This window comes from Hesperophylax consimilis, chromosome 23 (assembly GCF_061612785.1).
Source record: "Hesperophylax consimilis isolate HC1 chromosome 23, BYU_Hcon_1.0, whole genome shotgun sequence".
Classification (NCBI taxonomy): domain Eukaryota; kingdom Metazoa; phylum Arthropoda; class Insecta; order Trichoptera; family Limnephilidae; genus Hesperophylax; species Hesperophylax consimilis.
Genome location: NC_142858.1, coordinates 5,573,501 through 5,600,264, shown reverse-complemented (window position 1 = coordinate 5,600,264; position 26,764 = coordinate 5,573,501). Strand labels below are relative to the sequence as shown.

Below are 26,764 nucleotides of genomic sequence, written 5' to 3'. Positions count from 1 at the left end.
CTTGGGAGGGTTGTTATTGATTTTGCCCGCTCCTTATAGTGGCGCCCCTGACAGCGTTCATACAGCGCGCCTCAAAAGTAATCAAACACAAAATGACTGAAAATATTGATCAAAACATATTCCCTCCTGGCTGGGAGTGCAAATTCGACCGCAGGACCGGCAAGCAGTGAGTATTCATGCATTGTCACCTTTTTTCAACATGTTTATCGCCTGATTTTAACAATTGCGCCTTGTTTCCACTACACCCAAAACATTGCGTTATAACTTTCGTTATATTTAAGGCGCAAAAGTTCCCTGCGTTTATTATTGTCGGAATCGCACTGTGATATTAAGCATTGCCTAATCTTTCATGTGTATACTTGTGCGAGTTATTCGTTAATCATTGTTCGTTGTTTCCTTACAGTTATTATATTAATTACTTGACAAAGATGACAAGCTGGGAGGATCCGAGAATTCGGCAGAAAGCGCAGCAGATTTATAATACTCAGCCTTACGGGCTGGATTATATTCCGCAGGTATTTAATTAATTGATTACTACAATTATAATATTATATTAAACACAGATAGCGATTATTATTATTATCACTTGCAGTGACAAATTATGCCCTTTTTCAGCGGAAAATACAAATGTTATTTGTTTATCTTTGAAATCGTAAATGTCGCCTTTCCAATATCTCTAAACGTGTTGTACCTGTTTTGTAAGTGAATGGCATTTATTCTCCGTTCTACGCAATATTTATTTTATTATTAAACCTACTGTACATGTGCAACAATTATATTAAATCTCAAAGTTTAACCTCGTTATGGGAAAAACTAACTAGTAAATTACCAAAATATTAAATACTTGTAGTTGTTGGCAGACGTGTGGAATGAATATTTTTTATCAGTTTAAGTTCCCGCATACCCAATTCCTACCGATTTACAACAAGTTTCTCGTAAACTCTTTTAGTTTTTAAGTTAAAAAAGTTATTTTTTAATATAATATATATTTTTTATGCCTATCTTTACATTATATTTAAATCCAACTAAAGCATTTGTCGAGAGATTTTTGCTACATTTTATTAAATATTTTCATCATTTTCATTTTCTTTGATATTTTTTGAGAACAACAACTCGACACAATAACTCTAATTTTCCCAATGTGTAGTAAATAGTAACAACATTTTGTCATACACTAATCAATTTCACCACTGGATAACTCTTTTTATAAAAGTTCCTACAAATTATTTGAATATTTCCACGCAGCGTAGTAAATAGTATAACCCTTTTACTAAACGGTTACTTTTACCGAATTTCCCGACATTTAATCAAAAAGTCCCTACCCAGCATTTATATATGTCCCTCCAGCGTAGTGAATAGAATAACCCTTTTGACCTGTGGCGTTGTATTGCAAGCTGCCGGGGCACGCGTCGCCGTACCTCGTGTACCCGTACCCCTCGCCGCTCCCCCCGCAGCACGCCTTCCAGCCCCCGCCCTACCCCACCACGTACAGCCCCAAGGCGCTTCCCAAGCAGATACTGGTAAATATACACACCCACCCACAATTTTACCTACTACATTTGTGTCCGTGGCAAAATAGAATACTGAAGATAGAACAACAAAAAAAAAACAAATCTAACCTATCGAGTTATTATGTCGTGTTGCGCTTCCTGCTTCTTTAGCCAACGTTTCGGAAGTATTAAATAGTACATCTTCTATTGGAGAATTAGGTGCAGATTAAGGCTAAGTGTGTTTATGCGTATAGAAATGATATCGTATTAATACAGAGTTAATCCTCTTAGACTTAGTGTGTCTAATACTGGAAAACAAGAAATAATACATGACGTTCCTATGTTCATGGAATTTTTGCGAATTTTAATTGCTTCCATAAATAGGCAAGCTTAATGCGTTTTGGATCTTCCTAACACTTCAGGCAAAATACAAATTAATGGCAGGTTTCAATTTATTATCAATTGTAATTTTATATGGATGGCCAAGTTTTTCGAAAATGTTCTGAGATCCTTTTAGAGGTGGTTCGTTCTGTCTGGCCTACACATGTACAACTTGTCACATCCATCTATCTCAAGAGTAAATTTGGCTTTTGCAGGCCCTAGAAAATCTTGGATTTTTGTCGTAGTTCGGAAGACAGTCTTAATGTTTTCTTGTACCAAGGTAATTTTGCCATCAACATTGTGAACATAAAGCAAGAAAGCTTTGCCTTTTGAATTTTTTTCAATTCTAACATACTTTGGGGTAGATTTGGTTAATCGGATTTGCTTTATCTGTCTTACGGGGTGACCGTTTTGCTCCAATGCATCCACATAATCTGTCGCTCGGGTCACCAATGTATAGATTAGTCCTCTTTTCTGCGCCGGATGATGATATGATTCACCGTGTAGAACAGAAATCTACACATCCACGGAGAAAAATGAGTATGACTTTTTAAAATCAAGATACCATTTCCTAGTAATATTTTAGTCAATCAGAATATATCTGATCACATGTTCAACGCAGGTGGCTTGTCTTAGAACACGTGTTCCGACTTCTTCTTAACATATTAGTGCTTTACTGATATTTTATTATGAAACTTGTGATTCGTTATAGGCCCGCAGTCCCATTTTTAGCAGGAAAACGAAAAATTTGACCAGTTTTTTAATAATTAACAATATTTCATATCAGTAAGTTTTCTCTGTGTCTTCTCTGATGATGGACAAGGTAAAGTTGTCCGAAATGTTAGATTTAGACTAAATAAGGACAAGAGCAAAACGGTATAATAATTAATCACGACAATTATTTTGGACGTGGAAATATCTAATCTTATCTAACCTAACCTAACCTAAACCTCAACTAAACTAACAACCTATTATTTTATTATGTTCTGTTTCGTCAGTATTCTATTTTGTCCGGTTACCGTGTTAGTTATGTTGAATTTGTTGTAGTTGTGTGTTGTGTAGTTAAGGGGAGGAGTAGGTTGCTGACAATTATTGAAATGGGCACCTTCAAGATCTGATGCGACATCTTGAACATGAACCAGGGTATCGATTCTCTAATCCAAGCCGCTTGCAATCATTGGTCGACATTCTTATTATTGAGTCTCGTCGGTGGTACACACTTACGTCCGCCAAACGTCAAAAGTCTTTCCACTCGAACAACGAGTGGGTCGACCACTCGTTGCTTGAGTGGAATGACTTCGTCGAGAATCGAGGCCCAGGCAAATCGCCGATGCGAGCTGTGCGTATTTAAGGTGAGACGTAAACTGCTATGTTTGAAGTCCTACTAACGGGTGTCCAATAGGTGGTTCAAAAATTCATCCGGAGGAGTAGATCTTAAAGAAGACGATCAGAAATAAAACGTCAAACGTGCGTGGGAATAGTTATAACCCAACCTAACCTAACCCACATTGAATGAGTAAATTAATAAAATAACTATCCTGAAAGAAAGAGCTAAAATAATATATATATTTTTTTTATTTTAAAAAGAAAGACAAACATTCCCGGGTTACGAATAACCCAACAATGTTTGAAAATCTCCTACTACCACCACAGAAAGCCGAAAATGTTGCTTGTGTTGTGATGGAGGACTTAGCCAGCCGAGGAATCGAACACGCGACGCTCGGGTTAGACCCAAGCGCTATGCCCACTCAACCACTGACCGGTCTGATATTATAAAATAAGACACCACAAAAACACGTTTATAGCGCGAAAACGTTGTGAAAATCTGACATTAAATGTAGGTATTAAAGTATTTTTAAAAAGCTTGTTCATGTCTCTCCACATTTACGACCAATCAGTAACTTAAGCGTAGTGTAACTAAAACGTTTTGCAACTTAAACAACCTTTTTTGTGAACATGTTTTAAATTGTATAAACCTTATAAACAATCATTAATATAGGATAAATAGTAGGGTTATTATCAAATCCATTGTGTAAAATTAAACGCGTCTATTAGGAATTCATCAAATTTCAAATTTCTTTGAGGGTTCTATTCAAGTTCTTTCATAATTACAGTTTTGTGAAACAACATAACAAATAATTATATAATTACAAAACTTGAAAATCTACTTTTAATTTTGATGAATTGTTCAAATTCTGCGAAACAACCCGTTCTTAGTGAGAGGAACATTTGGTATAAGTATTTTGCAAAAGTCTTGCCAATATTCTGCTATCTATATAATTTCTTTATTAAGACACCTGAACGCTTTAGTGCGGTTTTTCCTTGGGTTGAAAATGGGGGTTTCTGGCTTGCTGACGAACGCATTGTAAGTTCGTTAATCTATTACCTAACCAGTCCGCGGAGAGGGTGAACTTTACCTTTATGTATACGCTCTCTCGAGAATGGCAGACGTGCTAAATTAATTTCGAGTTAGTTTTATAGTTTTAGTTTTATAACAGGCCTTCCATTGATATGCTTGGTATAACTGTAAGTGACCAGCTCAGGTACGGGGGCTCCATCGAAGCCAGAGTAAAGTTGGCCTCTCAGAAGCTGGGCGTACTGTACAGGGCCCGCAGATACTTTAATAGTACACAACTGCTGACCCTGTACAAATCGCAAGTGCGCCCTACTGTCGAATTTGGCAGCCATCTCTGGTCCGGAGCCCCCAAATACCTGAAAAAAACCCTAGACTCTGTGCAAATGAGTGCAAACCCTAGACTCTGTGCTCTAGACCCAAAAACGGGCGGTCCGTTTGATAGATTCCCCAATCTTAACAGACGGACTGCAATCTTTAGAGCACAGGCGTCAGGTAGGTATGCTGTACTTGTTCTATCGGTATTACAATGGAAGATGCTCTGAGGAACTAGCGTCATTGATCCCTTCGGCACCGGTGCGTAGTTGGGATACACGCCAAACGCGCGCCCAACATTTGTACACAGTTGACACTTGTCACATGTGAACGGGTCGCTTCTACGATTCGTTCTTAAGTTCAACAGCTCGGCTGTTTAACGAACTGCCGGCCTCTGTGTTTCCTCCCTCCTACAACATGGGACTCTTCAAGACCCATGTTCACTCCTTCCTCTCCAGAAAAAGACCCTCCACACAGCATCCCCAAATATGACATAGGCCCTGAGGGAAATTATTTTCTTCAGGGCCTCCGGTGTGGAGTAAATATAAAAAAATAAAATAAAAATAAAATAGCAGGTACGAGGGCTTTCCTGTTAGTATACCGCTTGTAAATATATCTAGTTAACCTAGTCTACATAGAATGAGTACATTTTATAAGATAGCAAAACGTTTTTAATAATAAACAACTTATTGAACTAAACTATTTATTCATATTCATATTGCGTGTGTACGGGCGCAAACAAATAATTCGTCTTCATATTTTAGAGGATTATTTGCAAAAAGTAAATTTTGATAAAATTAATAATGAGGTCTTGAAGATACACAGGGAACATGTTTTTGTATTTTAATATTATATATTGAACATAGCAGGAATTGGGTGGGCGCTCGAATGGGAGCCCCCTATCGGGAGGCAGCCCAGTGCTGGGCCGCACGCTCTCGCTCACGCCTAAGGGCAGTCCCATCATCAGTCGCATGGCTTATAGTGCCGTGAACGCAATGCGGCCCCACGACAGCCCCGTCAGCCGCGTCTACAGCACCGGCTACAGCAAGCCGCATGACAGCCCCATCACGCTGGCGGCGGACACCGACTCGCTCGTGGCGAAAATCAGCTCCATGTTTCCGACAGTCAGCGATACGCACATCAAGATATTGCTAAAGAAGTAAGTTATGTATTTGATACAATCATCGATACGGCGTGTCTTGCAAATTCGGTCGAACAATTCGAACTAATAATGGTTAATTTTATAACTAACAAAATAACAAACTTGGGAAGATCTCGCTTCGAAAGAGTAATAGCTTGAGAGACAAATTTGGTTCTTGCAGACCAACAATAGGTTAAAAGCAATGCTTCTTTCGATCATTCAAAAAAATCGAAAAATTCACATTTTTTCGATAAATGTTTTTGGAACCAATAATTTTGGTTTATTTTTGGTTACATTTTTAGCACCCTCACGCCTTGTCTAGAATTTGTTGGTCCATGGATACACTTTTTTATTTGCAATTATCGAATTAGCTCAGTGGTCAAGCAAGGTAGAGATCCAAAGTTTAATTCCCAGATGCGACCGAATCTTCATGTCTTTTCTGTTTCAAGTTTTTGTTTGTTTGAGAGTGGTTAATATTGTTTTCAAACATCTTCAACGGTTAACTGTTTTATTCTTTTAACACTATGAGACAAAGAAATAGAAAAAAAAGATAAAGAAGTTAACAAATTCGTGGATTTAAGGCATTTCTCCAATTAGGATATTATAGTTCCACGTGACAGAAAATGGATCAATACCTTTTCCAAACATTATGTTTGCTGGTGTGTAGTTAGGTACCTATTATAAATACCTAAATTATGAAAACTAAATTAACAATAACATTCATTTTTTTTTCAAAAAACTAAAAATAGAAAATTACTTAAAAAAACAATTGCCACTAGGATAGAATTTTTTTCTTCCAATGTAGTTAAGCGAATTTTATTTCTTTCAATAAGTGTAAGTGTAGTTTGTACGATGCATTACCTAATAAGATTACGCGAAATTTTATCTAGATACTACAACCGCGAGGCTGTCGTAATCAGCGCGCTGCAGGTGGAGAAGCACCCCATCAGCACGCCGGGCCCGTTCAGCACGCCGCCGGCCGGGCTATCGCGTCTGGCCGGCGTGGCAGCGGCAGCCCTAAGCGGGGGTTCGCTGGGCGGGTCCCCGCGCGCTTCGCCCCCGTTGCGGCCCTTGTCAGGTGCTTCCGGCACGTGCGCGGGTTCGCCGAGGGCACGGCCGCACACTTCGCCCAAGATGAAACTAAGGTGAGATTTTGAATATTTTGCCATATATTGCCAATTTTTTTTAACCTAACTTAGCCAAATATTAACCTCAGTTAACCTACTTAAGGCTGGCCGCATACTTACGTTTTTCGTATTCGATTTCCGAATTCGTTTTCCGTATTCGGACATCCGAATGCACGGAATCAGTAGAAAATACATTAACTGCCGCACACGTTCGTTTTAGTTCCGAACGGAACAAATTCCTTACGCACGTTCCGAATGCGAGCCGGCGCGTTCGGAGAAAACGAATGGAAAAAACCTAATGACGTCATGTGGAACGCAGCTATTGCATACAGTTTGTTTGTGCCGACGCAAACGTACGGAACTTTCCGTTCGTAATACAGTGTTGCCAACGGATCTTGACCTAATATCGCCGTTTCTCATACATAAGGTAGCGTAAAGTAGCCGAATTTGCTGTTAGGTGGGACATGTTTAAAATTGATGTTGTTACGTGAAAATAAAAATTTCGTGGGTGGGGGGGGCTAGAGAATTTCAAAAAAATAAAATTTGTCACCAGAAAATACAAAAAAATTCATGGGGAGGGTGGCTAGACAATTTCAAGAAAATATAAAATTTGTCCCCAGAAAAATAAATTTCATGGGGGGGGGGGGGGGGGGGGGGTGGCTAGAGAATTTCGGGACATGTTTAAAATTGATGTTTTTTAAGTAGCTTAATTGGCGACCAGTTGCCTTTTAGATTTTTTCGGCGCCGATTCTCGCTCTGAGTAGCCTAAATGGCGATATATCGCCCTTGTTGGCAACACTGGTACTGACGTTTATACATTCCGAATGAAGAAAAACGAACGTTTGCGCTAGTCTCACGGAGTTCCGAATTCGGATAACGAATTCGAAAATCGAATACGGAAAACGTATGTATGCGGCCAGCCTTAAACAAATCTTATTATTGGTAAAGGTTACGAATTCCGCTTCACGGTAAATACGCAATATTTCACTTTCAAATAAATGGATTTAGCTTTATTAATTCAAAACATGATTTATTATGTCGGGGAAGACGGAACAATACGCACTTTTAATTTTAATTTCGTTTATTAAGTCACTTACGCGATATGACACACGAGATTTCAAAGAAACAAAATAATGTGACATTTGCCGGAAATACCACAACTAGTTATTTACCTAGCCAGTGCGCGGGTTAGGAACAGTACCTACCTACGAACTAATTCAGATAAAGAAAATAAAATCTTGAAAATATTAAATTAAAATATATATAACATAACCTAATCTAACTGTGATTTTCTATAGCAAAAAAAAACCCTTTAATAACGCCTGCTCGCGTCCCCTTTAGAGTTATATCCCAGTTTTCAAGTAGTTTGTGGGCGGAAAAAATTCGGTTTATGGGCGAAATTCCTAAAAAATAAAACTAGTTATTTTTATACTAACTTTGGGCCGGGGAATCCGAATCTGGAAGAATTAGGTTGCGGCAAGCAATATTAACTGAATTACACGACTTTAAAATTTCGACGCACAAACAATTTAACTGGCCATTTTGAACGCTTTCTGACAATAAAACTAGTTAACCCTTGTGGGCTACGCTAGGTTTGTATAGACTTGTTTGTGATTTAATTCTAATACCTATTTTCCATGTTCTAACCTAACCTAACCTAAACTACCTAAACGGAATACGTTTAATCACATTTTATTCTATTTGTTTGTTATTCGGGTTATTTTATTTAATTATATGTTGATTATTTGTTATAAATAATACATTGACTTACATATTAATATGGATTAATTATACACAATGATATTATTTATTTTATATGGCAATACTAAATTTTTTTGGTTGGCAGCAGTGTCTATGAAATATTTTGTCGGTATGAATTACGATATTATGAATATAATCCAACTCTTGATATGAACATAGTCGCTTTCGGCGGCGCCGCATACTAATTGACATATCGTGTAAGTGACTTAATAAACGAAATTAAAATTAAAAGTGCGTATATTTCCGTCTCCCCCGACATAATAAATCATGTTTTGAATTAATAAAGCTAAATCCATTTATTTGAAAGTGAAATATTGCGTATTAAGAGTGAAGCGGAATAGAAGAAAATTAATTTATTATTTTTCTCTTATTCCGCTTCACTTAATACGCAATATTTCACTTTCAAATAAATGGATTTAGCTTTATTAATTCAAAACATGATTTATTATGTCGGGGGAGACGGAAAAATATGCACTTTTAATTTTAATTTCGTTTTTTAAGTCACTTACGCGATGTGTCAATTAGTATGCGGCGCCGTTATAGTCGTAGCCGACGGCGACTATGTTCATATCAAGAGTTGGATTATATTCATAATATCGTATTAGAATTAAATCACAAACCAGTCTATACAAACCTAGCGTAGCCCACAAACTACTTGAAAACTGGGATATAACTCTAAAGGGGACGCGAGCAGGGGTTATTAAAGGTTCCCCAACATTTATAGTAACTTTTAGTAATAATATAACAAAATTCAAGTATTAATTCAAAGTAAACATTCCATATTTACCGTGAAGCGGAATTCGTAACCTTTACCCAAACCTTAACTAATTTAACCGAACTTAACTTAACCTAACTTAACCCTTCTTAACCGAACTTAACTTAACCAAACTTAATCCTTCTTAACCTTACTTAACCATACTCAACTAAAATAAGATAGCTTAGGTTAGCTTAACAAAAGTTATAATAACTTAGGATAACATAACTAAACTTAACATGAGTTATGATAACTAAACCTGACTCAATCTAACTTAACTTAAGCTTACTTAACCTAAATAAACCAAACTTAAACTTAACCTGGTCTAACCTCACAACCTGAACATAACTCTCCTCACTATACACAGAAGAGGTGCGCCCTACATGTTTAATCTTTACCAAATTGAGACATTTTTTTTTACAATTTTGTGTCTCCTCTCATGAGGTACTATATCAGAACCCAGTTGGGCAGTGATATAAGGAAGGTTTAGGTAGGGGCTGTAGGAATGGATTTATCAATGCGGGTCATGAAGAGGCGAAAACAGCTTAGCTCGCAACTTATAGCTCGGTCCACGACTCGTTCTTGTGAAGCTAATATCAATTGTACACGGGTGTTCTGCTCGTGTCCGTCGAGTATCGCGCACGTACACCGGTGGACAGGGGATCAATGCTGCTAACCCTTCAGAGCAGGCTCCATTGAAATATGTTTTGGACAGACTTCTGCATATTGCATCTGTAGAGATGACAATCGGTCTGTTAACAACGGATTGTCAATCAGAATTGCCGAATGAACTTTACCTTACGTTCCACAGAATCAGGCGTTGTCACCTCGGAGGAAGAGTTTCGCATTTTTTCAGAAATTTCGCCTTCTAGACCGTAGGACAATAATTATATTAATAAGTAAATAATTTCGATATTTGAAAACGTTTATCATTTCACATCTAAGAAATTACTTTGGGCAAACAACACCGGTTTATCACAACGGCTCACACCTACTATTCCATCTTCCTCATACCTCTTCAAAAGCCTTCTGACGCCCCGTAGGCCTAATTCAATCGTCTATAGTTTTGCTGATTATTAACGGTTCTGATCCATCTAGAGTCCACCATCAGACCATCTCATCTACGGGGAATTCAAATGGGTATCTGTCGTGCAAAGCATCAAACATATTAGTCGGAGGTATTTCTAATCCCCAACAAACGTTGCCTTTCAATACACCTGTCATGATGCAATCCACATCAGGACTATTGGAAAAGGATGCAAAATATTGAAAATACATCATGTTCTAATTGATTCTCCAGATACCTGAAGAGCGTATTCCCCAAGGCGGAAGAGACGTTGATCCTCGACGTGCTGGCTGGCGAGGACAACAATGTGCTGCGTTCCAGTGACCGTCTGCTGGGAATGGGCTATGTGAAGCGGGACACAGCAGCCCCGCGCCTTTCGCTGGCCAGCAAGGAGCCCGAACCCCCCAAGCCGCCGCCCACGCCGCCCAGACTGAAAAGCATCGAGGATAAACAAGCACGTAAGGAATTATTTCACCCTCATATAATTGTTTTATCATCTTCTTCACCATTGAAAGTCTTGGCTTTTACGATTAAGGGCCAGTTACTTGACAGAATTAAAAATAAATAAACCACAACATGTTGACAGTGCTATGCTTTTGATGCACATTTGTCCAATTGATTTCACTTCATCCAAAACGCTTATAATTTGGAAGATAAACCTAGAGTAGGTCTTCGCTCTGGAAACAATAGCACCGTATTATCATATTGATCAAGTCATACATGTGGATTTGGGCTCCAAAAAGGCTTAAATTTTTGTTTAATTAGGTCACATTGAATTTATTTACTTTTAACATTAAACGATGTTCATTAAAATTCAATTTCAATATTTCTATTAAATTGAAGACCACTTCTATATTTTTTTGAACAATATACCATATTGACCTTTACAAATTTAAAGTTAAAATTAATATTGTTCAAAAGAACAATATACCATATTGACCATTACCAATTTATTTATTTTATTGTATTTTTTATTTATTTTATTTTCCTGGGAATCACGTTATCATTTCTTTGCATATATTTTTACAGTAAAGCTAAAACTCCAGCAAAAGTACTCCACAATCCCCGAAAGGGTCGTGTCAATAGCCCTGGAGAGCGTTGACTGGAGCGAGGAGAGAGCCGAACAGATCCTCGCCGTGGTCCTGCAGGAAGATGCTGTAAAGTCACACAATGAGAAGAAAAAAGAAAATGAGATCATTGTTGAGATAAAAGAAGAGTAAGTATTATTTATAGCCTAAATTTGCTTTCAATGCGATTATGGATCTTGTAATACTGTACTTGTGCGAATTTCATGAATATGCGTTATGATTTAAGTTGATACTAGAATAAAACTTAGGAAAAAACTTTTGAATTCTTAAAATATGTGATTAATGGTGAATGTTGGAAACGTGATAAAATAAAATCATTTCAAATTTCATATCTTAGTTCGCAATTCGTATCAAACTTATGACTTCCAACTCACATTCTTATCTCTAAACATATACTTAATCCAACTTAGTACTACGAATATACCAAAATATCAATCATTATATACTCATCTTCTTGATATTCACACTGAAATGCCTATAGAATGATTGTGCTTTTGATCATCAGAATTTCAGTGATTTCCCAAAGATAATAAACACCCTATAATAGAATAACAAAAAACCAATCTCAATTTCCCCAAAATCAATGATATTGACCAATAATTTGTTCTGCAAAGCAATTGAAATATCCGCTATAGCTGAGCATCTCGACTATTTCGTTAAATTTTAGCTAGTTTTATAAAATTGAACCTACGAATGTAAACAAAAATAAATATTCAATGACTATAAAAGATATTAAAAAAACACTATCATAATGTCTTGCTGCGAGCGACTTACTCAGTTTTAAAATCACTAAAATTCTATAAGTTCAAGGAAAATTTTTCTATCGATAATTTTAGTTATAAAATTATAAAAGCTTTAAAATAAATTGATGTAAGTAGTTTATTTTGATGATTGGCGATTTGGACTCGTGTTTTGTGTGTAAATATAATTTATATGATGTAAGTACTTAAATGTTTAATGTTTTCCAGGCTTAACATATCTCGCTAACCTTTATGTTCACCTACTGTTCTACCGTTAATTTATGGAAAGATATACTATTATAATAAAACGTGCAAGTTTCAAGATAATTCCAGAGTGCTCAAACTTTTGTAATATCTACGTGCCAAGAGAAAACGTTGCACAAAATAATTACATATTTTAACATAAGTACCTACAAAAAATCATTTCACCTTCTTCTCGTAAAAACTCATCTCCATTTTGCTTTAAAAGCTCCTTTCATTCCCTAAAAATCATTATCTTACTTTCAGTTGTAATCTAAATGAAATGACTGGTGAATGGTATTCCTTTGAAGAGCCAGTTTACACTTCATAACGAAGAAAAATCATTGTGTTCTCTCATTATGTACACAATTTTTTTCCGACCACATTCTTTATAAAGTACTTACCATGTTATGACATACGAGTGAATGAGATAGGTTAAAGTCAGCTTAAAGCCTCTGTACCTACCACCTCGCTAAGCGATACAAGCCATTGATCGAGACTCAAGCAATCGTGAAAAGTCGCCCATGCAGCTTACTTCGCTAACATCAAGGGTAATTTTTTTGATTGTCCGATGATTGTCTAAAGATTTTGCCATTTTTACCCTCAAACGGTTGTGTTTGGTAAAAGAATCTCCACTTCGATCTATAAGTGGAAATTTTATCCGACCTAGCAACAAATAACACGGTCAATATGATAATCCCTCGTTGTTATTGTGTGCAAATTTATTGAAAGCTATACTGCCTTGGTAAAGGTATACTACGTGCTAAGGTTGAGACTCTCGAGGAAGACACGGTGTTTTAATTTAACACTGCAGTATGGCCCTTGTTGCTACGCTTGATTGAAATGGGCTTAAAACCTGTATCTCAGCTGGATAAGCGACATGATTGGCCTGTCATTCCCTTCGGTCACAATTGATTGTTATCAGCTGCTATTGGTCAAATATCTCCCATGACGATTATTTACCTAGATATAATCGTCATGGGCTCAATCGTCAATCCTTGCTTTCAAGTGGATGTCACCTAAGTGAAGTGGTCGATTTTCGCAGTCGCACAGAAATGGTACCGAATCGCTTAGCCAGGTCAACAGAGGCTAAAACATTATCTATGAACGCTTTGTCAACTCGAATAAGGCAACCATTGTGTTTATTTTATGCAATTGCTAGTATACCATCGTGCAACAAATTTGCTGCTTTATCGGCACCCTCACCCGTGCAAGCGCCACCCGCACTGTTTAGTGACGCGCTGTCCCTGTGGAGGCCCTCCCGGGAGACGACTCTAGGGGAGAAGAACCGGAGACACAAGGCGAAGAAAGAAGTGACAAAGTACGCACCTTCTAGTCCTAATGCCCAATGCATGCTCACTCCTGTGGCTCATCACCCACCCAACCGACCGGCCCTATCAGCAAACAATTTGATATTGTATAGTTCTTAGATTAAACAATCTTATGTGTAATATCTAAGCCGTACCGCCAGATATATACGCATACTTGAAAGTGAAGGAAATTTCTCACACATTTTTTTAATACTATCTTTTAAAAAATACAAAAAAAAAATCACAACAAAAATATAAATAGTCAGTTCATCTTGTTTTCTGATTGGGATGTTCCTTTCAGTAAACTGTTTTATTTTCACTTCAAAGTTTGTACCTGCACAAAACGAATTTTTGTTAAGTTACCTGACATGTATGTACCTGTAAATACAATAACTATGTGACCCACACTATTAACATGTATTTCAATTACGTACATAAATCCAATATGAAAATTAATTCTCTACCAGTTTATTTAAATACATGTAGAATATTGTTATATTATGTAGGCTTGTGAAACCACAGTGTGCAGGTAGGAACTATGTATATGCACATTTGGAAATTGCTAGATTGCATGTTTATCTCAAAAACGGTAAAAATATCAAAGCATTAATATCATTCAAATAATTGTACCATTCGAAAGTGATTCATATTTTTTTGAAGAAATACGATATCTAGCAGTTTCTCAATTATCTATGTTTTTATTTAATATTTATTTATTCATTTTTTGGCCATTTTATTTGCGTTAACCATTTGGTTTTATCATAATTCATGACACAACTAACGTAAATGTAATCATTATACAGACAAAACCATAAGTATAGTAATGTTTCTTTAGCTCGAGAACATTTTTGGAAAAAAGTATGTGATGTTTTTATAGTCTGAATTAGTAAACCTCATAATATATAGTTTTCCGTCCTCAGAATAAAGGAATTAATATATTTCTTCATATGAAGCGGTTACTTTGTGATGTGACATTATAATTTAAAATTAAACAATATTATACTGCCCTGACGAAGCTACGGTTGTAGCTAAACCCGGTCGGCATTAAGTATTTACCTATAAGTGATGTTTACAAAGTTATTGTTTAATTTGGAATTAATATATTTTAGATAGCACAGAATACTTTACATTGTGTTTAGATTAAAGTTATTCAATTATAATTGTGCATTTTTTAGTATGTACATACATAGTAAAAAAAGAGTTTTTTTGTGAAAAACACTATTTTATATTTGAAGTAGATAACTACTTCTTTATTTTATATTTGAAGTAGATAACTACTTCTTTATTTTATATTTGAAGTAGATAACTACTTCTTTATTTTATATTTGAAGTAGATAACTACTTCTTTATTTTATATTTGAAGTAGATAACTACTTCTTTATTTTATATTTGAAGTAGATAACTACTTCTTTATTTTCTTCATTGACCATTTAATGCTAGTTTTTTTTATACAAAAGGTTTTTATTTCAGTTTGCACACTTGTCAATTGAAACGTGACAAATATTTTACTTAAAAATATTTTAAATATAATTTTATCATTTAGAAGCATCTTCTGGTGCGTAATTGGGAATTGAAGATAAAAATAGGTGTCTGAAAAATATTTCTTTTCAATGTCCAAATCTTAAAATTCAATTTACACATTACTTTAAAGTGTCCAGTAAGCTATGGATTAAATAAGTGGGGTGAGGGGGGAGGTTGTTTACAATCAAAGTGACCAAACATTTTGTATCCTAACCCTTTCAATGTTGTGTCAATTTTTTAACCTACATACGAGATGACTCGGGTCTGCAAAAATTGGAATTGATGGAGACGATCTCGTTCAGGGTAATTAAGTGATTAAGAACAATATGTAATAATAAATTGTATTATCAAACCTACTAAAAAAAGTCATATTATTTCTTCATGTGTGTATTATATTTTGTATTATTTCGTAACTTGTTAATTAAGCTAATGGTTCATTCGGGTAAAACAACGAATTGGCCACACGAGTAATTTTCGGCGTATTTTGCCGAGTTTGAAAAACGTCTTGAGTGATCGCACGCCACAATATTCCATTTTTGACTCGCAAAATATGGGATACACGGTTTAGGTGAATTTATTGGATTTATAGCACTATTTTTTTTTAAATGAGGCCGAGAAATTTCAAATTCGAACGCCAATAACTCAACTCATATTTTAGTTATTGACGCGAGCACTCGGGTGGTTAGACAAAGTGTATGTTATTTACTCCTAGTATTATTACGTGGTAAAACTTTAACTAAGGTATTTGAGGCATATACATGTGTCGGTATTTAAATGTGTGCATAGCAAGATGTGACTGTAAAGTGTTCAGATTTTAGTTTAAAGTAGATGGCCAACATGAATTTATGGAATAATTTGGTCACTTAGGAACTTTAATACAAATAAAAAAGAAGAAAAAAATGTTTGTCAACGAAATTGTAAAATAGTTCTTATATTAGACTGCACTTATTTCTCTCTGCAGTCATTTTTCGTAAATTAACAATTCCAGCTTTACACCAGCTGCCTGCTTTGATTTATGCAATAAAAAAACGACGCGAAAAATAATGTTTTATTTTGTTTTGCGAAGTTCTAGCCCAAATATTTAAATGTTTTACGATTATTTCCTAAACTTAATTTTCCATATTATACAATAGATTTAAAACAGTTTTTATAAGACTGATGCTTTATTTTTTCCGGGCTTGAAAGACTTTTGATGCTTGATCGTTTTAAAGCTAATGTTTGTTCTAACCAAAAACACATGGTTTGCATTGCTACGTAGTGCCTCGCCTTAAGCCTCTCTGGTTCTATGTTTCTTTTTTAGTAAACTTCTATGAGATTTGCTTCGGTTCGTTCAAATCTAACATGAATCGGTATCAGTAAATTGTCCTGTAGGTATATTGTTCGTTAGTTCCATGTTTTAAGTACCTCACTCGATGCGTTGTAATTTGTAACTATGTATGTTAAATAATAAAATATATTATTTATGCATTTAAAATATAGCAGCCTTCCTTGTTTATATTTACTGATATAATTTATTTATTGCTCAAACAGCACCGATCTTGGAAGGTTTAAAGTAAAAGGGGATAATAATCCAGCACTGAATGATTTCTCCAGGATCAATAGCTCTCCACCTTCTGAGGACAGATGCCACCAATCTAAATACCTGGCGTCACCCAAAGGAGCTAATAGCACACTGGCCAAAGGAGCGCAGGATAAACTTTTACTGTAAGAAACTTACCTATATTTACTATTTCCATACAACTTTAACCCATTTACATATTTTATATGATTTGAGGACCTTGTACGAAAGATTGTTATATAGATAATTAATTATAATACGAATGTCATTCTACTTAAACGCCCAGAAGGCTTTTACATAATATTTATTTATTTACTTATTAACGCCCTTTTTCAGGGCTTTTACAAATGAATATTAAGAAATAAACATTATATATTGTACATAACTGAATTGCTTCATTAACAACATTTTATCTTTGTTTAAAGATAAATTGAAGATGTCCACTGACTTTGTATAATTGTTTCCCTCCATTAGTATTCTGGACAAAGAGAAATACATATTGTAGTTAGTCCCAGAATTTCTGCACTGAAATAAATCCTGACTTCTAGTATTACCTTGTGACTATCAACTAAATCATTTACAATTGTGTATAGAAATACTAAGTCAGTGAAAATGTATTTATTAATGGATTTTTTTTTTGGTTTGACTAAGTATTTTTCCACACAAATTATCCACTCTAGGGACTGGCTCTTAACTGCTGTGAACTTTTAAAACTAACAAAAAAAAGTATAAGTAATATAGTAGACTGAGGGTTGAACCTTACTCCCTAGGGACTGGATTCAACCGTGCTAACAACTGAGCCAAACCCAGATTGGGTAGGAACGATATTTATTTCGTATATTGACTGCTGTAATGTCATACAACTTCATAGAGATGTGTGAATTGATAGAATACATTTTCATCGACGGCGATTCTATATGCCGAGTTTCAGCTCGATCGGATGCTGAAAAGTGGATTAATTTCCACTTCCAATATTTACATTTATTCATTCACAAAAACAAAATCGAAATTTTAATAGATGTATTCAAAGAATAGATCATCTGGCAGTATCCACCAAATGAACGTTACTGAAAAAAAAATTAAAGTTAAAATTTTTTTTAACTCTGGTTCATCGCTCCTAAAATATACAGTGCTTTAAACGGTGACCGGATAAATCATCACAATGATAATTCATCATATCTTTAAAAAGTTATATAAAGTAACGGAAAGTGATGAAACTAAAACTTTAATAACTGGGTTAAGTAGGTTAGGTTAGGTAAATTTTTTTTTTTCATAGTTTCTAATGACTTTATATCACTTTTTAAAAGTGTGTTGTTGTCACTGCGTTGAGTTAGCATGGAACCGCTTTACACCGATAAAAAGTAAATTAATTCTATATCCCTTTTTACTATCCGTGTTCAACATTGGCTATTTCAAAGGGGACGAGCCTTCTTTAAGGAGTGTATGAATTCCTAACATATTTAAATGAAAGTTTTAACTCTATCATTAATTTAGTTTTTTCTTTATTTCTATTTCTAATATGGTTTCTATAATAATAATAATAATAATAAATTCTTTATTCCAGGATGTGGGGAGGTTAGTGCAATCCCACACATCCCATAGAGGATATAAGTACAAATAATATTTACATATAGTAAAATAAATAAAAAGAGATTAATAAATTAAAAATTAAATAGAAAATGAAATTAAGTTAAAGCAGAGAAGCACGGGAATCCATCGGATCTGAGATTGTGGGAGCAAGTATCTTTCTCCAATGGTCTTCAATGCTCGATCCTGAAGTCAGATGGGATTCTATGATAATAATGTTTCTGGAATGGTTTATCCTTTCCCTCAGTCCTGCAATCCTGGTTCTTAACAGAGCTGTAAATCCTGGAACTCGCCTTTCTGCAAACATTGAGGAGGCACTGCAGTGCCTGGGGAGTCAATGATTTGGTTTTTAAGTTTTTGTTTTATTATTGTTATTCTTACATGCATCGTATGCAACTGACATAATACAAAGAAAAATTAGAATTGTAGGTGAATATCTGAATACACTAAAAAGAGCTATTAGTGCACTCACCACAAGATCAAATTATCAAATTATTGTTGTAAGAGATTCACATGGGTACTTTTTGCATATCACTTTTTTTTTTTTTTTTTTGGTAAGCCAACAGTTTTATTATATTTTCAATGTGAAGTGAAATATGTTTGATGAGTAAACCAATGAGAGGTTGGTGATCTGTTGTATATATAAAAAACGAAAAAGGGATGGATCTAGTCTAAGTTGAGTAATATGTATTGTGTGGACGTTAATTATTGATTTTGAGTTTGAAAACATGAGGTGCTATGTTAAATAAATGGAATTCACTGTGTGAAGTGTTAAATATGTATGAAGTGCGGTGAATAAAATTATTTTGTTTTGAGTTGGTGGTGCAGTGAGGGACGTTTAACAGTGTGCATCATCATGTCAGATAGACACATTAACGCTGTCCAAAACGTTGGCTAAAGAAGGGTACCCAATAAAAAATGTTAATTCCATCATTCAATAATATTTTGTTATATTGTGGTTAATACGTATTTCATTTTTCTTTGCATTTGTAGGGTCGACTATGTAACTTGGAATGGAGCAAACCCCGAGTTGAAGTCGGGGCCAAACATCGTGGCAAAGGGGTCCCTGAAGTCCCTCAGCGACGTACACGGAGACTCTTACAAATCCCTCGCGAGGGGCTCCAACAAGGACATCTGCAAGGGGTCCCCGGGCCTCGCCAAGGGGAGCATGTACCAACATATCAACAATAACAAAATTCCGCAGATGAAAGTGGGCGGAGAATAGGACAGCGTCCCGCTTTCTCAAGAAAAATCGTCAGAAAACCAACGCTTTTCTCTCTATTTATTTTATTCTTCATGACGCAACGAGTATATATTGGTTTATTACAATAATGCACTCCTAGTAGACAGAAAAATTAAAAAAATATATCAAAAATAACAAAACATCTTAGATGTAAGTGGACGGAGAAAAGGACGGCGTCACACTTTCTCAGGAAAAATGGTCAGCAAAAAATCAACCCTTTTCTCTCTATTTATTTTATTCTTCATGACGTAACGAGAAGGCACCTACTGATGTATTACCACAATATACTCCTAGTATACAATGTGTAAAAAAATAAACGATAGCTAAATACCGTAGATAGAAGTGGGTAGAGAATAGTACGGCGTTTCACTCTCTCAGGAAAAATCACAAAAAACCTCATTTTATTAAGAATTCAAATTATTGATATTTCCGGTTAAAAATGGGATTACACGCCTTGCGAATGAATTAACAGATTTCCTAATAATTTTTTAGTAAATTATGAACTTAATTTATAAAAACATAATTGTCGAAACACGTGTTCATGAAAATCCGAGTGCACTTGCATTTGTTTTGATAATATTCTGATTTTCCTCAAAATTGCAATCGTTCACTTGTTCAGAAATAACGCGGGCGATGTCGATTTCATTACGACCCGTGAGGAAGCGAGCTTAGATTTATCACTTCCATTGTGATGAGGTATTTCAAATCTAAAAACTATTATATATTGCAAATTTCAATTTTTAATCTCAACCATCTACATCATTTCATTTCTTAATTATTGTATATTATGTCAATCAGATCTTTAATGTTACAGTTTTTAATGCTTCTTTGAAACCTCTATTACATTTTTCAAAGATGGCCGATTATTCCCCGTTGGGTACACATTACATACTTGACAGGCAATACATCACAATTACATCACAACCCAAGCAAGAATTTATTTAAAATGATTTTATGTACTTATTTCTGTGGGTTTATTAATATTGTAGGTAACACCAATGACGTTACAATATATCTAGACTTATTATTGTCTCACCAAATTAAGATAAAATTTTGCAAGTAAGAAACACTCTTATGTTTCCAGTAAATTCAATTCAAACATTTCTCACGTACGACAAAGAAAAATATTAAAAAAACATATTTATTTAATATCCGCGGTATAAATACACGATACACAATAATTAAATGTGACGGAATACAAGCATAATCAAACACTAGTCATAATTTAAACAAAAATAATTATTAACTGTGGGATTTGATCATAAAATGACGAAAGGTATAAAATTAATACAAGCTCTAGAAGGAGATACAACAAATACAAAAAAATATAAAAAAATGTATCAGTTGACTTAGGTTTAATTACCTAGCTTGTGTGCATGAACGGAATAAACGATAGGACCGAGCGGCGTTTTCGTTTTCAAAAGTTGCCTCGAATACTTTCTCAAGGCCGACTGAAGCAAGGGGCCTTTGCGCTGGCCAAATTTTACGTGTCAAATGATTTAGTCAGTGTACTGCCATAATAGAGCAACGGCAGATACTTGATACTTGTTAATGCTGATTTATATGGTTTTTTACCGCAAACATGTAAATAAACAGTGATGACTATTTTAAATAGTGAAATTTAGTTTTACCCAACACTGACTTCGTAATTTGGCTGCTGCGCGGCCAGACCTATACTCTAGTCGGCCTTGCATTTTATCTATGACAACTGTATAATCGAAAAAATTAAGTAATTTACCAAATTAAATATTATTCCTTGGCCTTTACTAGTGTTTATCACTCATTATATACGAGAGCATTTTGGAATTTTTTAAAGACAGTTTACTTAGACGTAGCACACAACCTTAGTACTAAAAGTACGAAATCTAAAGTATTTTGACGTACTTTTGATTACTTTTTGACGTGCTTTTTGCTTGCCACTTTGAGTTTTCTACAGCGCGTCTATATATATTGTAATGTCATTGGGTAACGCAGGCACTTTTGTTAACATAGGAATTTAGAACACTTTAAAAACCACCGTTTCCTTTCAAGTGTGTCATAGTGAGATTGTGATAGTTATTATTAATACCTTTAAAGAAGAGAGTGTGAGATTCAATGCTTCCCGTCAGTCCAGTAGTGGAATAGTATACTTAAAATTCTATATTTAAGTTTTTTTTTGCACGTTCAATTTTAATACATGGTACGTAAACTTATGGTAGGGAGAAATAATATTGATAAAGACCCATAATTTTATGCTTTTTGAATGGGTGTGAAATAGACACTGAGGTAATTAACTTTTGAGGTGGACGTGTTTTTGTACCCGAATTAAGCATAATTTCCCCCCACTTTAATCAAGTAATGAAATCAGTAAAATTGTTCAAAAATCGAAAGTTTTCTTGGTCAGATAATCAAATTAATTGCTCTAAATAAATGGTCACAATAACTCAGTTTTATTCCTAAATCGATGTACATTGTACCTTCACTTCTTGGAATTATGTGTTCAGTGAGGTATGCCATGAATAAGTTAGTGGTGAATAATGTCGTTGGTCAGTCATAAAAGAGGATATCGAAAAGTATATTTTTTATTGGTGGGCGAATTGTTACGATTAAGTAGGAAATGGTTAGGAGATTGTTTGAGTAATGTTTAGGGTGTTGGCAAGCCTTAAAAATGAATATCGATAAAATTGTAATTTTATAGGTGTTGCCAGAAAGGAGAGACAATAATCGCCCTGAAATCTCAGCAGGTTAGTGGAGATTACGAGTAATTGTAAAACATTTCTGGAAAAGAATGAGAGCCGGGTAGAGCAATATGTATTGTCAATGGATAGAGTGATTTCATGTCATGTTAGGTTATGAGTGGATATGTGGCATCAAGTATGTGAATATGTTATAATTGAGTGAATTTGTGACATAACGTCTGCGAATATATTGTCAACATGTGTCTTCAATGGTCACTCATTCACGTGCATTAAGTGGAAACAGATGGGATCTTGAAAATAGGTTCTTAATGGGTAATTATTTGGCATCAGATATGACATGTGATGTTGTCAGTGTGTGTATCATCAAGAGTGAATATGTGGCATCAGATATGTGATGTTGTGAATGTGTATCATAAATGAATGAATGATACGTGATGTTGTTGATGTGTTCTTCACGGAATGAATATGTTGCATCAAATTCGGGATGTTGTAAATGTGTGTATCAATGATGATTGATGATTGAATATGTGGCATCAGATATGTGATGTTGTGAAAGTGTATCATAAATTAATGAATACATGTATGATAATAGATACTTGATGTTGTCAATGTGTTCATTAATGAATGAATATGTGGTATCAGATGTGTTGTAAATGAGTGAGTATGTTGTGAATTTGTATCATCGATGATTGAAGATTTGGCGTCAGATACTTGATTGAAAATGTGGCATTGATCCAGTGGAGACATTTAATGATATTATTTATGCGACTAATATTTTATCACCAGAAAAATGTTATATCTTCAACCGTCCCCGAATAAATTAAATTATTACCCCGCCTTACAAAAGTGTATCCCCAAAAGCTTGAGATAATTTTATAATAATTGTAAGCGAAGTAACTCACGAAAACGCGAATTGATCAATTCCAAATCAATAATAATAATTACAAAAAATAATTCTCAGCAATTACAATTACAAATACACTTTACAGATATTAATTAGATTACCAACAATTAAAACAACTAAAATTCTTTAAAATATCAAGTTGCTTTGTAAATCATAGAATTAATTCTGTAAAACGTTTTTAAAATTACTATTTTACTATCATGTATGTTGTATAAAAACCATATAAAGAAAAGTTTAATAAGAATTCACTTCCGTATATAGTAGTAACAGACCTTTGAATGTAGTATCCCGCCAGCCTGTTCAATAAATACAATGTACTTAAAATAAAACTATTTTAAAGAAATGACTTAAAATTAAAGATTAACTATAGCATCCCATTAGTTATAGTACAACAGTAATAATAATGATAGTATAATGTCCACATATAATAATGATTGTTCTATAATATATTATGCAATATCTGTATATTTTCCATTCTTCTGAGGCTAAAACTTTCAGATATAATGGCACTTAAATAATATAAAATAAATTATATTTTTTATAAATAAATTGTTCATCTAATTGTCAGTAGAATAAAACATGTTTGTTATGTAGTAACTAATACTAATTCAGATGTTCTAAACCAATTCTTTCAGCAGGATTGGCTACATTTCTATATCTAACATAATTTACGTTACTAAAGTATCATAGTTTGGGTAATGCAAAGTAGGGTCTCTTAGTTTAAATTATTTAAGGCAGACAGTCTCAAAGTGAGGCGTATATTTTCTCCAATTAGAAATAATTCGCACACTTTAAACTCTCAAACGGATAGAATTTATGCAAAATGTTTTTAACCTAGTTGATTAGACCATAATACTCAAATGGCTTCACTGTATTAACTAGCTAAGAAAAGTAACTACATACGTAATTTTCTAATTCATAATACTAAATACACATCATCTTATGGGTAATTAAATAATTATCAAATTTCATAAGAGCATAATATGCTCAATATGTAAGAATGAGAAAGTATATGAAAAGATTGAATAATATACCCTATATTTTTTAAACAGTTCCTGCTTGATTCGGGCAAGTCCATCCCTTCTATTTGTAGATTGTAGTTTCTAGACGATGAGTAGTGTTGTACAATTCTTCTAAGTTCCTTGAAACTGTTGTTTTCAATGCGTTATTCCGACTCCATTAGCAAGTAAAAGTTTTAAAATATTTGTTAAAAATTTAATAGCATCGACTAAACCCAACCCATTCATATTGAATCATTAACAGGTAATGCCAAATTTTAAATAAATCCATATCATTAAGTATAATATAAATAGCATTTTAACATAACTTTAAAATGTAATAATATAGTCAAATAATATTTTTTGAATTACGTATACTGAAGAATACTTATATTTGTAAAAAAATTAATTGTCTGTCCATCAAAGTTGTTGAATGTAAGCAAATACTAAATTAAATTATTGTAAAACGCAAAGCAAATACTTAGGGAAAGTAACAATGTGATTGTAAATAAAAATTTAAAAAAGCCAATTTAAATTACATTCTTGTGCTGGTCGTTCACAAAAGAATTTGAGGAAATGAATCATTAATTTAATATGTTTTTTTTACCTAAACGATCATGCTTTGTATGTTTTCACACCCACCAGCCAAAAAATTGTGTTCTGGAAAATATGAAAAATATTGTCTGCTGCTATGTACCTACATAGGTACCTACCTATATAGCTCAATTCTAAATTGATTTTTTAAATGTGTGCAAGGTGTATAAGAAATAATATCAAATGTGTTTATTGAAACATTCAAATTGTCCTCTGGTGTGATAGGTACTCGATTATAGGGTTGATTATAAACTAATGAACTAACAGAAAAACACTTTCATAAAATATAAAACTTTTGTTCTTCTTCTCTTCTACATGATCGCATGGTAAAAACTGTTTTATTTCTATAAAAAATATATATTTCGATAATTCGTTTGTCTATTTAGGTTGGTCTTGAATAAACATATTATCATAAGAAGTGTCGTTTGCTTATTTACGCCTTTCCATCTTTCCTAGTTTTAGTCTGTGGCGATTCTTTAATTTTCCAGTGAAACTTCATTCTGAACGACTTTCATGGCAGGGCGGTACGATCCTTGACTCTGAACTAAATAAACAGGTTGCGGACTCAAAGTCCGATAAATGCTCAAGTATTAAGATGAGACAATACGCTAAAATAAACCCAGAATCTTAACGACGTAAGTGAAGCAGTCGTGCACAAAAATACGCGATGCGCGGCTCTATATAATGGACAGACCTGCGGTTGAATTCGCCCTATCAAATCTATAAAATAAAGTGGGAATCTTAACGACATAAGTAATAAAACTCGGGTAAAAACAATAATCTGCGCACCGTCCGGCTAATGGATGGACTTACGGTCGACTTTGCCCAAGCAGGCCTAGAAAATCAATCTTTCCATAAGGTTTATTTGAATTATTTCTGATGAATGTATTAATAAAATCTCAAATGTTTCTAGAGGGATCCCTCGGAAAATTAGTGCTTACCTCCTTTGTTTATTATCTCCATATATAGTTTGTAATAACATAGTAGAAATGTATTATATACTTGTACAAAAACGCACATAAGTATATTTGAATTCAACATAGAGTACTATCGAACTCAAATTTGACGGGGTTAGGAAATAGACATAAAATAAAAGTAATAAGGCATTTTATTAAAAATTTTAAACTTTATACAAACACATTAAATTACTTATTTATACACATAATCATTAAATCTGCGAAAATCTTAAACTATTAAATAATAATGATGTGAAAATAGTTCACTGTACGAAATAAAATATTCAAATTTAACAATGTAAGTACATGGAAAAATATGGTTTATATGCGTAACCTAAATAAAACTTGCTTTTCTATTCAAGACGATGACTTTAAGCCGTTTCAAAATGTTTCACGTGATACAAATTATGCGTACCAAAAGATTATACATGTTCGTCTTTATATTAACTTTTATCATCTTATATAATATAATACATTTTTGTGTTTTCTTTACGTATAAATGAAAATTTATGAAAATGGTTTTTAACAATATAGGATAAATAATATATGCATATTTCTATATACACATCTACAGTGATTATTATTGCCAACGACATAACTAAGTCTAATAGAATCTGAAGATTTTTTTAATAGAAAATACTAATAAGTAGGAATTTCGATACTTTGGAAGCCTGTTCCTTCTCAGAAATTATAATCAAAAGTTGTCATGCGTCTAATATTTGAACGTAAACAATTATTATTTTAACAATTTAATCATTTAAAAGTAATGCAAAACTTCCACTACAAAATTATTTTCATTTTAAGCAAACATTGAAAATATAACCTAATGAATAACAAACGTGTACAAATGCAAAACTTTTGATAATGTTTCAGAAAATACAAACACAAATTGGAATAGGTAAGTTCTTTAATACTCTGTTTAATTAAGTATAATATTTAAGATAACTTAATTTAAATAT

The 26,764-nt window shown here is 34.1% G+C and overlaps 1 protein-coding gene across 1 annotated transcript; it reads left to right on the top strand.

The window, feature by feature from the left end:
• Positions 1–54: 54 nt before the first annotated feature.
• Positions 55–25,247, top strand: LOC149412258 (uncharacterized). Its single transcript, XM_089645861.1, has 10 exons — positions 55–166; positions 404–515; positions 1,395–1,520; positions 5,406–5,698; positions 6,571–6,825; positions 10,623–10,846; positions 11,418–11,604; positions 13,619–13,777; positions 16,881–16,991; positions 19,426–25,247. The coding sequence occupies exons 1-10, from the start codon at positions 93–95 to the stop codon at positions 19,655–19,657; spliced, it is 1,773 nt and encodes a 590-aa protein (XP_089501987.1). The 5' UTR covers positions 55–92; the 3' UTR covers positions 19,658–25,247.
• The last annotated feature ends 1,517 nt before the right edge of the window (positions 25,248–26,764 follow it).